Genomic DNA, 17,652 nt, shown 5'->3' on the forward strand with positions numbered 1-17,652 from the left:
GTAGTGGTAATGATTATTTATAAATAAAATCATAAAAAGCGTAATGAATGAATATATGCAAAAAATATATTTTCGTTGTAACTGTTCTCTTCGAAATATATTTCATTTACGATTTACAAACGGAAAGTTTATTATTATTCAAACTCACTTATAAAAGAATGATTTAGTTAATTCGTTAGAGGAGTTAAAAAAAAAAAAGTGAAATTCGTGAAATAAAATACATATTATAAAGATAAAAATCTCATGAGCATTCTGTGAATCATATTAGTTTCGGCACGTACTTTAAAAAATAAATACATAAACAATTTTTGAATTTTTAATAATAAAATAATAATAATAATAATAATTAATTTAAAACAGTTTATTTATTTATTTTTATTTTTTAAATTGTAGACTTAAAATAACACATGGATAATGTTATTGATGATACAAATTCTTGCTAATCTATTCAATATACAGTATATTGTTCTATATACAACATGCAATTATTTATTGTGTCATCGTCACAAGGCCATGCTGCAATTTTTATTTAAAATATATGCTCTCCACTTCAAATTAGTAGTGGCTTGACCCTGTACATCATACTTTTCCTTTAACAGTAGAGTCGTGCCCGTCGTCTATCCGACTCCTTTCAAGGGAAAATTTTTGAATTGAAATAAAGTGACCTACGGTTGGCATCGGAAGTTAATTTATAGTTAATCGGGACCTCTTGCCCATAAGGTTTCCATATCTGGCTTCAGATTTCATTTATTTAATTCCATTCTCGAGATTAAGAAAAGACAGATGGACGACAGTGGTCAACATTTTTTTATTATTTTAAATTGCAACCCAATTATGAACTTTATATATATATATATATAGCCTATATAAAAAGCTCATAATGAATTAATAATTAATTGTGTTTGGATTGGCAGTGTCGTTGAATTTCGATTTCTTTTGTCTTAACGTTTTTGAGAAAATTATCACTTTTTTATTCTCGTACTTTCTTACTAACCCGTTTCATCATATTTTATATAAAATTTCGCGAAAGCCACAGATTTGTTTAAAACGACCATAAAAGTTCTGTAGCGTTTTTACAGCTATTACTTTTGCTTTTCGTCACTGCGCGCGATTAAAGCAAATGTAACGAGATCGTAACAAAAACCGAGTTTATTGCGTAACAGTTACATGACTCGACGACGCGGCTAACCTAGAACAACTGACTGTCCAAAAGGTCTTACTGGGTGAGTTCGGTCTTGTTCCAGGAAGTGATAACTCATACCATCTGGGGTTCGTTACGACAGTTAAGATGTGGAGGGTGACGTTCACCACAGTTCATTTTAGCAAATTCTATAAAATAATACAGCGGGTGATCGGTTAACGAATTATTCGGTTAAGATTTTTATGTTCGGACAACGAACACCTCACAGAACAAACACAAGAAGAAGCGACGTAAAATAATGAATTCCCTTGTCTTCAGGCAACAATTCGAAACTTTTTGGAACGCGGGAGACGTCGATATCGACGCTCAACCCGGTATATACTTTTTTTTTTTTTTTTTTTTTAACTCTTTCCGCCCTGTGGGCACTAAGAGGGCCTCTTTTAGTAGGCCCATTATGGGTTCGGCCAGGCCCACAATGGGGCGACCGGGTGGTGAGGGACGGGGCCCGACATATCCGAACGGACCACCCCCCGAAAAATTCCTGGGGATTATTCGACCCGCTCGGATTCGATCCCGGGTCCTCCAGAGCGGTAGGCTGCCACCTTTACCGCTCGGCCATCCGGCCGTCACCCGGTATATACTAATCAGATAGTATTCCTCCGAACTTTGAAACTCTCCCTTGTAATTCCAGCCTTTATTTTTCTGACAGAAACAATTCTTTTATAGTATTCGCAAGCTGTCGGGCGGGAACTCGTTAAGTTTTGCGTCGGTTTTTATTTTCGAAAAGTGAGAGTATAATAGCAAAGATAGAGAGTGGGCAGATGTCTGATGTTGCTGGGCAGTATGGCTCGAACAGGTCTACAATAAGCCGCAGGTTCAGTCTTATCTAAGAAAGATACAGTATAATCAAGAAGACTCAAGCAGCTAAAGGAATAACAAAAATCACATCTGAGAAATAAAGAACATTGAAGAGCTCATGATGGAACCTGAAACGGATCTGACGACAGAAAAACGACAAGAACCCTTGAACGAAGAACACCAAGAAACTCGGCGAGATATCTTTTCGTCCGAAAAAGAGAATTAATGCCGATATCTGCTATAAAGATCTTTTGAAGAAGTGGGAGAATGTCAGAACAGTCTTAGAATGGCATCCAAACCAGGTTGAGGTTAATAGGCTTGGGGATCTCTACAATTTCAATGCTATTATTAATTACTTCTGAAAAATCCCGAAGAAGAGAGAAAAGCAATTGATATTAGACAGGTTCTTTAACCCCAAACAAACAGAAAAAACATGACTAATAAAAATACAAGACTGTGTATATATGTATTTTTATTATTACATTTAAATAAACGTAGTAAGAAAGTATATATTTTTTTATTTTTTGGGGTCTCCAGAACGAATTATCAAAAAATCTTTAATTAATAGCTGATATTGGCATTAATTCTTTTTTCATAATAAAACATATCTTGCCGAGTTTCTTGGTGTTCTTCATTCAAGAGTTCTTGGCGTTTTTCTGTCGTCAGATCCGTTTCAGGTTCCATTATGAGCTCTTCAATGTTCTTTATTTCTCAGATGTGATTTTTGTTACTCCTTTAGCTGCTTGAGACTTTTTGATTATATTGTATCTTTCTTAGATAAAATTGAGCTTCGCCCTACTGTAGATTTGTTCAAGCCATACTGCCCAGTAACATCAGACATCTGCCCACTCTCTACCTTTTTTGCTATTATACGCTCACCTTTCGAAAATAAAAACCGACGCAAAACTTTACTACTTTCAGGGAAAAACTTTTGAATTGAAATAACGTGACCTCCGGTTTGCATCGGGGGTTCATATATACCAGACATGGGCAAATGCGGCTCTTGCTGAAAGTGTTAATTTCTGTTTATTATTATTATTTTTACAATTTTATTTTTATAATTTTGTGAAAATATGTTTATTTAAAAAAATTCAATATTTGTTTTATATTATATTTATATTATATAATAAAATCGCGAGCCTTACCATACTATCCGCCACGACAGTACAGAACTGCGGTTCCCATGCATTTTGCAAAACCTACATTTCGGCTCCCACAGAACTCTTGCTTGCCCACCCCTGATATATACAGTAAGACACCGCTTAACGCCGATTCCATATAATGCGGTCTGCTCGAAGCCTTAAAAAAAAGCTCAAAATTTACACCGATTTAAATTATCGCGGCATTTCATTGATTCGTATATAATACGATTATTTACGAACACGAACCAATCTGAAAAAGGTAGCAAAAACGTGTACTTTCTTTAAATCTATGTTTGTTTGGTGCAATTTTGGAAGAAAAAAAAAATATAGCTTCATGGATGCCATAGGCAATATCGGCTCGCTTTGCAAGAATTAACTGATAAATGCATGAACGAAGTGTGGAAGAAGTTATGGCTGAAGGTATCCAAGAGTAGTCAATGAGAAGAGCCTATCTCTGTATCGTTAGGTTGACCAAATTGTCAACCTAATCGATACAGCAGGACTAGATGTAGATTTGCAGGATATTGAGGAGTTACTGCAGGTTTCTGGTGAGAGCCTTACCAACGACGACCTTCAAGAACTGGCAGAACAAGGAATTCGTGTAGAACTGGAAAATAGAAATTCTGAAAACGAAAAACCCAAAACATTTATCTACAGTTTTCCTTAGTAAAAGTTTGGTAACGATAACCGAAATCGTTAATCAAATTGTAGCGAATGATCCAGATTTTGAAAGGAGTGCAAAAGCAAAACAAGGCTTTTTGGATGCGATCTTCTGCTACCGACATTTGCTTAAGGAAACAAACGAAACTTCATAACTTTATTGCAAAAAAAAAAAAAAAAAAAAAAAAAAACAAATTTCAGAAAAGTCAGGACCTTCACGAAAAATGAACTTTACATTTCTGTGTGCATGTTTATGTGTTATTTAACATATATTATACAAATTAATTTAAAAATAACGTAAAATCTGTTTATTTTTGGGCTTGTGTTACCCTATCCCTATTTACTCTATGCTAAAATGACCTCGTTTAACGCTGTTTCGTTTAGCTCTTTGTCGTCTAGGAACGCATCCCCCGCTTAAGCGGGGTCTTACTGTAGTTAATCGGGACTACCTGCCCCTAATATCCTTTCCATATCTGGTCTCGGATTTCATTTATCTAATTCCTTTCGAGATTAAGGAAAGACAGAAGGACAACAGTGGGAATTTGTCTACAATTTTTTTTTCAAATTGCAACCCAAAAACCTTAACTAGTAGGTTCTGTCGAAAGTGTAAATGAGGAAATGCTTTCATTATCACAAGTTTTCTTAATTAGATTTATTTTGTTTGATAAGCGTTTGTGATAACTTGCAAGTCTTACACGATGTCACTATCAGCGCTTGCAGTTCGCCATTGTTCAGACGGATGTTTACTCCGCTGCATTAGTTTTAGTACATCGCATTTTTCCGTTCTGTCTGTCGTGCTTAAAAAGGAGAAGTAAATCTACATTTAAAATTCGACGAACAAATCTTCAACATATTGGATTTTAAAAAGTAAACTTAAAGTTGTTTAGATTTACTCGTATATAAACAATTTTAATAGACTAGATTTTGTTTTTCATTCCCTAATCTTAATGAAATTTCATTTAATACGAAATAAGAAAATAAACGAACTTAGGGTAATTGAATAAATAAAAGTTCAAAAGCCAAATTATAAAAATAGCGTTTAAAAACGGTTTTTACCTTTAGTATTTACAAAGTTTCATATTTCTACTCATTAGGTACTGTACTGTACTGTACTGTACATTATACAGGGTGTTCCAGAAAGCCTGGCACAGCCTTTCTGGAACACCCTGTATAATGTGCCAAAACTCAAATGGTTAAGAAAAATTAAGCGTAATCTTGTTGATTACTTTCCGAGCTATATTATTAATTGGTGCAGAAGTTGCGTCCCGTTCAGGATCGAGGTTTCCTTTCAGAATTTTTAATTTAAAAAGACATAAATCTATGTAAGATTATGGTTTAACCGCTCTTCATTAGGACACATGTAATATCTTATTAAGTAAAAATTAAATTCGTTACAGCTTGAAAAATAATTTGGTAAATTATGTTTAAGTTTGGTTTAAGACTTATTCATTATAATGGAGACGAAACCAAAGTGTAGAACTGATTAATCTAAGTTTTACTTTTTGATGTAGTACGAATACTTTTTTCTTAATTTCTGTAAAAATAAACGAAAGATTTATGGAGACGAAATCGCGCACTTTGCATTTTACTCGTTTGTCAGAATTCAACTGGACCACCCAGGAACAGTATATGAGCCAGTCAAATTATTCATCAAATGTACTTAATACATAAATTAATGCAGACTCTGCACAAAAGCAATCGCTAAAAAATAAATTGAAATAAAAAATTGTAGTAGTCGTTTTTTTAAGTTCGATACTCAAGTTGAGTCTCACGACCAGCAGAACTATCATAAATTCTGTTCATAGAACTGACAAGTCTACGCTCGGCATAAAACAGAAAACATAGTTCGTCTCATTTCTGTACAATTAAATTAACATGGATTATATAATTTTTCTGAACAGAGAACGATAACAACAGACAGCAAACACCCTCTCCTGTGTCCAAAGTAGCTATCACAATCAAAATACAACAGCTACTTGACAGAGCTAAATGTGATTTATAATTATATATTTCATATATCAGGCATTTTTGTAAAGAATTTCACGATTTTAAAATTCTATATGATTTTCTTTACTGGCTAAATCAAGAGATTAACTGTTTTATTTAAATCAACGTTTTTCAACATTATGTGAGAAGCTGGAGAAATGATTATTATTAATTATTCAATAAATTTCAAGAGAAAAGACAACAGGTTTTCTTCTGTCAGAAAAAAAATTATAGGCTAAAAACTTTATTCCAAATATATTTTCTATTTTCGGAAACTACTTTGAAGATGGACAGATAAAACTCGAATGCTCACTGAACCTTCATAATGGAGACAAAGCATCTCAATTTACAGAAGTATCAAACTAGCAATAGGACTTTTTATTAATCATTGAAAATGCATCTATCCATTGTCAGCAAGTTCACACAATAAAGAACATAATAACTAATTACTTCAAAAATAATATATTACTGTATATTCCAAAAATTTTTACATTGAATTTTATGTAAATTTATAAATATGTTGCTTTTGCATTAAAATACATAATTTATTTTTATGAAACTAATTGTGAAACATATGGGATGGATTTACAAATTACCAATTAAAATGCAAATAAAGCATGAAAGCTTTGTATAAAATAAATACAAATAATAAATGGTAATTGTTAGTTTCATACATTTGAAATGCCAGTAGTATTTTTTTTTAATAAAAAGTTAATTTTTTTAGTATTATTATTTGAAATCACATTTTGCTTTCTGTGATTTCTTCATCTTCTGAGCAGCTTAAAGCTTCACCAAATATATCATGTTCTGTAACACTGCAACTTTGTGAATTTTCATCGCCAGTAGCAGGAGGATTGTTTAACAATACAGTGCCATTACCATAGTCTGAATTTTCCACTTTATTTTCATTCTTCTCGTCGGCATTTACTATCTTATAACATACGCTGACTGCTTCGTTGTCTGCTTGTAACAAGCGTTTAACTTCTTTTTCTATCTCTGGAAAATCCACATTTTTCTTCCTCAATGTCTTTCTGAATCTATTTTTTCTGGCATTTTTTAATGGTGGAGTAATTCCATGAGGCCATAAATATTTTCTATCTCTTTTGTCACTTTTTTTTGGAGATTCATTTTCGGGCTCTTGTACGTCCTCCTCTTCTTTACAGATCATCATCTGACATATATCTGCTGTTTTATAAAATGTTTTTCTGTCTAAGGTTTTGTGGCATTCTATAATACAAGGTAAATCTACTACTTTAGATGGCAATATCCATTTATCAAACCGTACCATACCGTGCCTCATATCTGGTTCTAACTGAACTGTTAATCTGTCTTTCAAATTCATTACACCCGATCTCACTGCAGCTCGTAACGAAGCTGCTGGTGTTGAGGGTAAACGTAAAACGAACTGACTTTCTAACTCTACTGGCATATCATCTCTGATTTTTTTTGCTGCTAAATTTTTATCGTCATTCATTTTCTTCTATATCTGAAAAATATAAAGTCTGATGAAGTCCAAAAATTTAATTATTGTCATAAATTATATCAATAATAATAATTACCGTATTTTATGGACTATAAGACGCACTTTTTTCTTCGAAAAATTACCTCCAAAATTCAGGTGCATCTTTCAAGTCCGTAGCATCTTATAGGTATTTTTTTTTTTTAAATTGCTTAAAAATTAAGGTGAGTCTTATAGTCCGTAGCGTCTTATAGTTCGCAAAATACAGTATATGTTTTTATGGCTAGATTTCATTGTGGACATGTAATTTTAGAGCTGCAATGAGGTAGAACCATAAATTTAATGTCCCTTGATTCACTTTTTGTGTGTTATAAATTATTTGCTGTAATTTGGGATGAATAGAAACACCTCTATGTCTATATGTTTTATATAATTCCAATAATATTAATATTCTTATCTCCTAACTTGTCTTTAAAAAAATCAATCTTATCCTGCTTAAGATCTTCAGTAAGTAATATTTGAAGTAATCAGATTTCTTGTTTTTCATTTTTGACTTGATGTTTCTTTTCACCACTACTAATGGGATAAAAAGAAAAAGTAATTTAAGTCATGTTTGTTTCTATTTCACAACTAAAGGGGTAAAAAGAAATGCATTTTCTTTGCATAAAGGTCTATTATGTACTTAGGCCTTATATTATGTCCATTAAAGAAAGAAACAAGTTTTTATAAAAAAAACTTAAGCTGTTTGGGTAATTTGAAAAATTGATTAAATAAATCAAAATGAATAGTTTTTAACAAATAATTGATTCACTGAAGTCATCAGGAAAAATTATCATGTAAAACTATATTATAAACACAAACTCCTTTATGTTATATGCTGGAGTTTGGGTAATATAGTTTTACTTATTTATCCAATTATTTTGTAGTGTAATATTTAAACTTATGTTTTTGAAGTATAATGATGAACTGATAATGGGGGCAGTTATGAAATAACTCTGCCCATATATGAAATAAGATTTCTCATATCTCCAAAAATATCATCATTCTTTGAGTTCTGTAGAAGAGTACTATACATTCACCATCTCCAATTTGACAAACTTTGCAATGTATGTATGATCTGCTTGAGCCTTGTTTCTTTCCATACACCTTCATTACAGAGAAGTTACAACATTTAAGAGAAGTGTCCTCACTGAAAGAAATTAAAACCAATATGGAAACACTAACATATCTATTTAGCTACTTCAGAGCTAGGTCTTAAAACTTCTTCAAATTTTAAACCACTGGTACTGAAAAGTTTCATAGGACAAATAGAAACAGCAATTTTTTGTTATGTTTCCAATCGCCCTATGAATTCAAAATCATTACATTGGAAAAAGAGATCAATGCCTCATTAAAAAAAAAAAAATTCAAAATATGAGAGATTTAAATGAAAATTTAATGAAATGCTACTAAAACACTATCCTACCACTATAATGTGCAATTGAGATTGGCATCTAGAACAGCATTACAAACTTAACAAAACAATGTCGGTACTTTGAAAAATAATGTCCAAAGAGATAGCACTGAGAAATTTCTGATTTGTTGATTACTTTCTTTGTTAAGCATGTATAAAATTTTCTAGTTTTGTTTCTATTCACTCCAAATTATGGTACTATAAGATACATTTTTAAGAACTTAAATGACAATCGTAAATCAATATTAATTACAAAGAACATTGTAAAACAATATACTTAAAATTAAAGATAATATAGGATAAAAAGTTTACTTATACATACTTTTATACACAGAAATATTCTTTAAAATATTATTGGTATATACTTAATCAAGCTATACAGAATGACCTACAGTGAGGAATGGAAACTAGGTTGTCTACCTTGTAAATGTACTCAATTCAATACGGGACATTCCAATTTTCAACATGGGTGTTGAGTATCGAAACCAACAATTTGACATCATCAACAACATTCCAACTCGAGTACGAAGTGCTTAGTTCTCATAATTCCATTTTCCAAGATGGATTACATTCAAATATCACACCAATTACCCACAATTCATTGGAAAGTAGCAGTCAACATATCTGTTGAGTGCTGAGTGCGTTGAGTCAGTGTTGACAACAGCGCCACTTCAACGTAGAAAAAAGGGACGACTTTTACCAAACGTTGAGATCAGTGCTTAGTCAGCATTGAAAATTGGAATGTCCTGATAGTGATGAAGTAGCCCAATGTAATTTGGCAGTCATTTGGCATATTACTAAAATATTGGGTTTTGAGATGTTTATATATGTACTCAATTCCCGTTTTCATCCAAAAAGCCTGTTGTGTAGTAAACATAATGCAACAATGTGTTGACTTTCCAGAATAGAATTTGTGCCAGACATTTAGAGAATGCATCCACAGCACTGAAATTTTCTTGAGACATTCCTTACCATACGTCATTGATGATGTTCTTTATCTGTCACAAATGCCAATAAAAACCAACCATCTTTATTTGGAAACTTTGATTTTGATCTCACTATAGCATTCACAGGAGATACTTCACCTGCACAATACAACATATTCATTGGCATTCATCTCTAAAGCATTCCATTCACTTTTGTCTTGTCAATTACAAAGAAATTCTCTTCCTAAAAGCACCATTCTTTTTTGTACAGCTTGCATTTTCTTTGCTTTACTGAGCTCTTCTTTTCATACCCTTTCTTCCAACTTCTCATTACTATTCCTAGTTCAATCTTTGGCTTTATGTAGATTATTAGTTAGAGTTATTTGTTTGAAAACAACTTGATTGTTTTCTGACTACAGGCTGCAAGTTAGAGTCCAGTTTTTTGTAACAAACACCAGTGTCAAAAAATGCCTAATGACTCGGTTGACCCAAAGTGCTTTCAAGCAAACACTTAATCATAGCTGCAATTTTTGAAAAATTGGACAATGTAGATATTTTCTTGCTCAGTGGATTTATCTTTTAACACGTGATAGTCACATAAAAATGAATATCTGCCTTAACTTCTTGATCAATCACATTACAGATTTGATTTTCTCAAATAGTTTTGTCAAATGATACACCATCCCACACATCAGGATAATAAACCCGATTTGACTCTTATCTAGATATTAACTAATTTCTTTTAAGTATGGTACATTATACAAATTACTTTTAGGTATATATTGTCTACTTGGATCTTGTTTATTAATAGGACTTATTACACTGGTGTAGTTTCTGATTAGCAGAGAGGAACTCTTAGTCAAAAAGAAAACCTTTTACTAAGACTTCTTCTCTTTGCTAATCAGAAACTACACCAGTATAATAAGTCCTATTAATAAACAAGGTCCAAGTAGACAATATATACACATTAATTAAAACAGTAAGGACATAGAAGTAAAAAGAATTACTTTTAGGTAATTTGAAGATACATACTTAAATATATAAAGTACTTAAAGTTAACTTCTACCCATTATAGAATTACTGTATGTTATGTGGATTATAACATCCTTATCTTAAACATTTATAATATAAGATACAATGTCTGATAACAAAATTATCCCAAAATTTTATTAAATTAATGAATTACCTTTCAATCAAATTTTGTATATATAAGAAGGACAGTTAAATTGGTACAAATGCAGCTCTGAATGATTCCTATGCGTCGATTTTTAGTTTACCGTCATGAGTTGTATCGGGGTATATCATACAATATACTCTGACTGCACAGAAAAAAATTCGTCAATGTTGCCAGATGTTTTTAGCTTTTGTAGACAAAAATATTTTAAAAAGTAGCCAACTTAAAAAAATTTTCTTTTTAGTTGGCTACTTTTTTAAATAAATATTTATAAAATATTTATTTTAAAAAGTTATATATATTTTTTTAAAAATAAATAACTTGAGATTTGACGATAATATCACAAAACACACCTTTCATACTTTACCGTACCAGTAATTAGAATACTTAGATATCTAGGTACAATGATACCTCGGTTTTCGTCGATAATCCGTCCGAAAACAATCGGCGAAGTCCGAAACCGACGAAAACCGAGGCAATTATTTCTATATGAATCAATGTAAATCCAATTAATTCGTTCTAGACACTCCAAAATACATACCAAAAACACATTTATAGAGAATTAATATAGCGTTAACTACTAAAAGCAATAAGAAATTAACATAAAAGACTAATTAGCATAAAAGTACTAAGATTAAAGATATGATAATTAGCATTAAGATAAAAGCAATGGAATTGTTCGGCTAGACACACGGAGTAATGTCTTGTCTTGTAGAAGCTAGTTGGACATGAGATTTTAGCCTATATCACCCCGTGGTAAAGTGTGACGTCATTATCATGTAATAGTAGTAGTATGCATTTATGATGGTCATATCGAGGGGAATAATGCCTTACGGGAAATCCGTTTAAGGGTAATTGGCCCCTATTCAGGCGTTACAGACGTGGAGAAAACCCGGAAAACTTCATGTGGCCAGCCCACCCTGGCGAAGCGCGAACCCACGACCGAACTCCCAGTGTTCAGGGAACGGAACCTTGGCCAATGGTGGGCCGTCGCGGGGTAATATTCACACAACGAGAAATAACGCCACACTGCGCCGGAAAACGCGTGGGTCGCCCTTTGTTTTCGCAAAATTAGCAGCGAGGTCACTTGAACACCTCGACGAAATCCGAGGCAATCGACAAAAACCGAAACCGACGATAACCGAAGTCAACGAAAACCGAGGTATTACTGTACTCTAATTACTATCTAGGTACTCTACCAGTAATAACCTAAATCATAGAATCGAATGTTTTCGACCCAATTTACAGGCCTGCAAATTGATCTGCAAATAAGGATATCAAGACAAAATACATAGGCTGTTTGTTTTTCAAGCTCCGATGGTCCATAAAACAACGACAAGTGTAAATAACAAAATGAATTTATTACCAAAAGTTAGGTACCGGTACAAACATGGTTACTTTTCGATATATTCACCGTGAAGATTGAGGCATTTTTTATATCTGTGGACGAACTTTTCCACCCCCTTGTCATAGAATGTTACCGCCGATGACTTGAGATGGGCCCTAACGTTGTTTCGAAGTTCGTCATTAGTCTCGAACCTCTGCCTTCCAAGTCACTTTTTCTGTTCAGGAAAGAAGTGGCTAAATCGGGGCTATACGCTGGGTGTTTAAAGGTGGTGAAGACGTCCACCTTTCAGACTTTCTCCCAGCTTGGGACTTTTTAATATGTGAAGACTTCAACTCTTTCCTGAACTGAAAACGTGGCTAGCAGGGCAGAGGTTTGAGACTAAAGACGAACTTCAAAACAACGTTAGAGCCCATCTCAATTCGCTGGCAGCAACATTCTATGACAAGGAGATGGTAAAGCTCGTCCGCAGATATCAGAAATGCCTCAATCATCATGGTGAATATGTCGAAAAGTAACCATGTTTGTACCTAACTTTTGGTAATGATCCATTTTGTTATTTACACTTGTCTTTGTTTTATGGACCATTGGAGCTTGAAAAAAACCGCCCTCGTACATGCATAAAATGTAATTCACTGCTGTCGAGAACACTCTTATTTTATATGGAAAGAGTGCAATGAATTATGCAACAAATGATCTCCCCGAGACGGATTATAAAAATTAATTTTCTTATGTAATATTCTTAATAGCTACTGATTTTCTACTATTCCAAAGGACTTATCAAACCAGAATTATTTAAATTAAAAGTTTAAGAGATTTCTTTATACTCGAGAATATTTTGCCCAATTTACCAGTGGCGTGCCGTGACATCTGATGATAGGGAAGCTGTGTTTCTGTAAGAAGCCGACTTTCAGGAGCAATCAATTAATTGCGCGTCAGGGCCCGTTCGTATTCGTTTGTTCGATAAGCCAGTAAAAACCGTATACTTCTTTAAATGTATTTTTAATAGATTATCCGACGTACTTAATAAATAAAAAAGTTCAATATAATTACCTCCGTTATTAGATTCAATAAATTCCCTACGCCCTCTAAATGCCAATTCTCGCTTTGAGAAAAAACATATAACATCTATTAATTTAGATATATCTATTAATCGTAATTATCTCGTTATAATTTTCAATATTTATTTTATATTGTCTACCAATGTTAAATTCTATTCCTCTTTGATTTCCAAATTGCTTCAATTTTACAAAAGAATCGTCATTCGTCATAAATTTTATCGTTAAAATGTTGACATTTTTTGTTGACGTATTTATATTTAATTTAGGCATTGGTCTTTCTCTTTTAATAATGTTTTCTTTTTCATTATATGGTCTCGAGCCAAAACTTTTTTTAAATAAATTTTTGAATCACTAGCCACGATATAAGGGCTAAAATTAAAATTATCAGAAAAACTTACTTGGTAAAACAAAATGTGTGATGAATTTACATGCCTAGTACAAAAAATTCTTCAATTGTATGAATATACTTTTAATGAAGCTTATAATTAAATATAACTTTGTGAAGAAACGTACATAAAAATAACAAAATATTCTTTACTTTTTAAATCTTAAAACAATCCACTTAGTGAAATACTGTAGCTCCCTACGAGTGGCTAATGAATGGAATCAGAGACGGTCCGGGTAGGTGTGTGCGTGCCAAATCCCGAGGGTGCCGATACCGGTCAATGTCAAATGCCTCTTTTGTCGCGTCACTAGTATATATCAAAGGACGCGACGGGGTTGTTGTAGATTTTAAACGTTTCTCACCATAGCTATAAAAATCTAAATATGTTAAACTTAACAGATTGTCGGTTGTTCGTTTTCTAACTAATTCGTTTTAGGATCGAGTGTTCACGGAAATTTCCAAAATTTACAACTTTTCGGTCACTCTCATTGAACTGGAGAAATTTCTGTCTTTATTACATCTAATATTACGAAGAGATCAGACCCCACTGTACTCGGCAAGAGATTGGTTCGGTTAAGCTTTTGTGTAAGTAAAATTTCGGCTCTTTCATCGGGGTTTTATTTATGTTTCTAATTCCCTAATCGCTTAATTATTTAACTACTTCTTAAGTAGAAATAAGTCGAAACCGGTTACTTTGTACTCGAATATCTGTAGTCTTGGGAAAGAAGTGGAAAGAAATTTTTATGACAACGGATACATAAATCGTAAATTTAAGGAAAATAAATTCTAGAGCTTTTTTTGTACCATTGTACGTCTCATTCATTAAATTTAGTTGTAAATGATGCAGCCAAAGTAACAGTTAATTTTTTTATCACTGTACTAGAATCGTACACGTTTTTTCTGCATCCCCTTACAGATGGGACATACTAAATCGTAATATCACCGGTTTAACATTGAAATCCGTAAGTAATATAAGATGGGAGAGCAGAATAAACGCGGAATAAATGTATCAAATATTTTAATGGATTTTTTTAAAACTCCTGTCTATGCCAGTAAATTCCTATCGGTTGGGTTAAGTTATAAATCTAGTCTACAGTGGGCAACCTTTTTTATAACATGCGCCAGAATAAATTTTACGTTTTTTTTTCCGCGGGCCATAGTAGACGCTTTCTTGTGACTCGTAATTTTTTTAGTCTGCAAATATGAAATAAATAAACAAAAAGTTAATTACTACATTTATTTCTCTTATCGTTTTCGAAAATTACAAAGAATTGGAAAAATAATTATTAATTAGTTATTTTTCCAATTTAATAATCTATTAAAGATCTCGCGGGCCGGATAGAAACTTTTCGCCAGCCGTAGCTGGCCCGCGGGCCGGGGGTTGTCCGCCGTTGATCTAGTCTGCTCATGATTCACATAATCAGGCGAGGGTGGCCGAATATCTTGCAGGCGGCTAACAGCCCACAACCGCTCCGGGATATAAAGTCGGACTCTTTACGCGTGTGTCGCTTCTACCAGCTAAACCGGGTGAGGTTGGTGCTCTGTAAACCGCATGTGACAATGCCTATATAATCTGGCTGATTGGAAACTGACCCGGTTTCGACACTCCTTCCGCCACCGAATCATTCGAATATACAATAGCAATCTTATCGTTTTTTTTCACTTGTAGTATAGAAATTTGTAAAAGATACATAATGCAGTTATAATAAAATATTAATTTTAATTAATGCAAAGTACGTTAAAATATGAAAATTTATATTTTATAAAATACAAGGGAAGGTCATTGGAAGGTGGAATCGGCGCTTCCATCGCTTCCAATGAGGGCACGCCACTGTATAGATCCTACAGTTTTTACATCTGTAATTTAATTGGATAATTGTTATTGAATGACGGAAGGGTCATTTAAACACTAATTAGAACGTCTTTCATACAATTTCACGATTCACATTCTTTACTACACATTACATTATTCGTATTAACATACAAATAATGTAATGTGTAGTAAAGAATGTGAATCGTGAAATTGTATGAAAGACGTTCTAATTAGTGTTTTGTTTGTATTTAGTTTGGTTTGTTTTTGGCAACGCGACACGTGGGCGAACTGCCGAGGAGGATTGCCTTTCTGGAGGACTTTCTACGGGAAACTGGTCTCTATTTAAGTGTTATAAACAAGAAGAAAATCCGGAAAACTTCACGTGACCAGCTCGTTGGTGAGGCGCGAACCCACGACCACAATTACCAATTTTTAGTGGTTTGTTTGTATTTGCAAAGTGTACGTTTTGTCGAGATCAGGAGTATTGTCATAAATAAAACAGACCTGAAGCGCAATGCTGGCGTTCGAAAAGTTGTTAAGCGGCGCTGGCGTCACTACACCACCAGTCGAGATTAAAACTCAGAAATGTAAGAAATGTAAATTGAATTGCTGATTGCAGAAAGGGAGGTCCATTTCTAGTATGACTACAGTACTGGTACGTACTGTACAGTACATTCTTTGGAGATAATGGGATGGGAGAATCACAACTGATAAATACAGGACCTCTCTTATTAAATTTCGACAAGAAATACGGCATTATTAATTAATAATTTGTTACCACATTATTACTGATATTGATTTGGTGATGTAAAAAAAGAAATACGTAAATTTCTATAAAAAATTTTAAGTTCGAAAATCTAATAAGGAAAAAGTATAGTATAATATCAAATTTAATAGTTAGTTACGTTGAATTTTTCTTCTTTCGATTTCTTGAAATGTTTGGTTATTATTGTCTTTAGTAGCGTCCATTGATCAAATTTTCGAATTTCATCTATTTCCTTTCGTATAATATATTATTTAAATTCGTTGAAACTATTTTGTAAGTTAGTGGTTCCCAAACTTTTCCGGTCACGGAACCCTTAAGAAGAGTTTGTTTTTTCTTTCTCCGTGAAACCCTTAACTCCATCCCTGATCTTTATTGAACATTATAAACCCATAACGTTTTTCCTTCTTTCATCTACTCCTGATGCTTGAGTTGTTTGAGTAACGTAGTAGATTTGGAAAAAAGAGAAAACATTTTTAGATGTAACCACAAACTTTTAGTTTGGCACAAAAAAAAATATTGGAATTATATCTAATATGACGAAGTAACTTGTTTCATTTTTGTACTTAAAATAGTTTTGAAATTTGGTTTTATGTCCGACAGCTGAATACGTAAATCCGGGACGACGACGACGTCCAACCTACTCCTAAAGTTGTTTTCGGTGTCAGTTGAAAAGCCTGATTCGCATTGATAAGTGGACATGAAGGGAAGCGTAGTTCGAGTACTGACTGATATCAGTTCTACCCAAAAGTCATTCATTGGCACAAATTCAAACTTTATTTTTAGGGATGAATTTTCGGGTGGTGGTTCGTCTGGATTTGTTGGGCTTCGTCCATCATCATCCATCCAACTCATTATAGGTCTAACAGTGAGTTTCAATAAGCTGTTCATACTCTGGCACGTACTGTATTGTACATGTGAAGTTTATTTAGAGTTTTTATTATTAACTGTTTCCTCCCAGTGAGCACTAAGGAGACATTTTTAGTCGGCTCATTATAGGTTTGGCCGGGCCCACAATAAGACGGCTGGACGACGAGGGACGAAGCCCGACAAATCCGGACAAACCACCACCCGTAAATTTTCGAAATAAACTGCAAAATCTATTTCTAGATTTTTCACCCAGTCAAAGTCCGTGTTGGTATCTGGGAATTAGACCTAATCCGACAGAGATTTCACGAGTTGCATTAAGTGCTTACAAATTTTTATTGTACTGTATATCAGCTTCGATTTCCAACTCATTTTCATTCAATTCGGGCTTTTGGACGGACTTGCTTGTCACAATGCTAGTGTTATCGAAATCAGTGTTAAATAAGAATAAAAATATTGACAGAACACATATATATTCATCCATTTCTTATAGATTATATAGCGACTACGAGAAATATCATTGGATTTTCATCAATTTCCATGAGAAATCCAATCATAGTGTTTCGGCATCACTGGTTTCGTGGCATTCTTCGCCATTTTCATGCGGCAACTGATGTTA

At 33.4% G+C, this 17,652-nt stretch overlaps 1 protein-coding gene across 1 annotated transcript; it reads right to left on the reverse strand.

Annotated features, from left to right (window-relative positions):
* Positions 1–6,233: 6,233 nt before the first annotated feature.
* On the reverse strand, positions 6,234–10,926 carry Taf7 (TATA-box binding protein associated factor 7). Its single transcript, XM_067263991.1, has 2 exons — positions 10,812–10,926; positions 6,234–7,273 (listed from the first exon to the last, which is right to left on the reverse strand). Exon 2 carries the CDS (start codon positions 7,259–7,261, stop codon positions 6,527–6,529), a length of 735 nt encoding a protein of 244 aa, XP_067120092.1. The 5' UTR covers positions 7,262–7,273; positions 10,812–10,926; the 3' UTR covers positions 6,234–6,526.
* Between the last annotated feature and the right edge of the window lie 6,726 nt (positions 10,927–17,652).

This window comes from Centruroides vittatus, unplaced genomic scaffold, assembly GCF_030686945.1.
Source record: "Centruroides vittatus isolate TY-2023 unplaced genomic scaffold, ASM3068694v2 contig_18, whole genome shotgun sequence".
Lineage (NCBI taxonomy): Eukaryota > Metazoa > Arthropoda > Arachnida > Scorpiones > Buthidae > Centruroides > Centruroides vittatus.

What these genes read in the sequence shown, in the direction of transcription:
- Taf7 (XM_067263991.1), bottom strand. Translation starts at nt 7,261, where the DNA reads ATGAATGACGATAAAAATTTAGCAGCAAAAAAAATCAGAGATGATATG.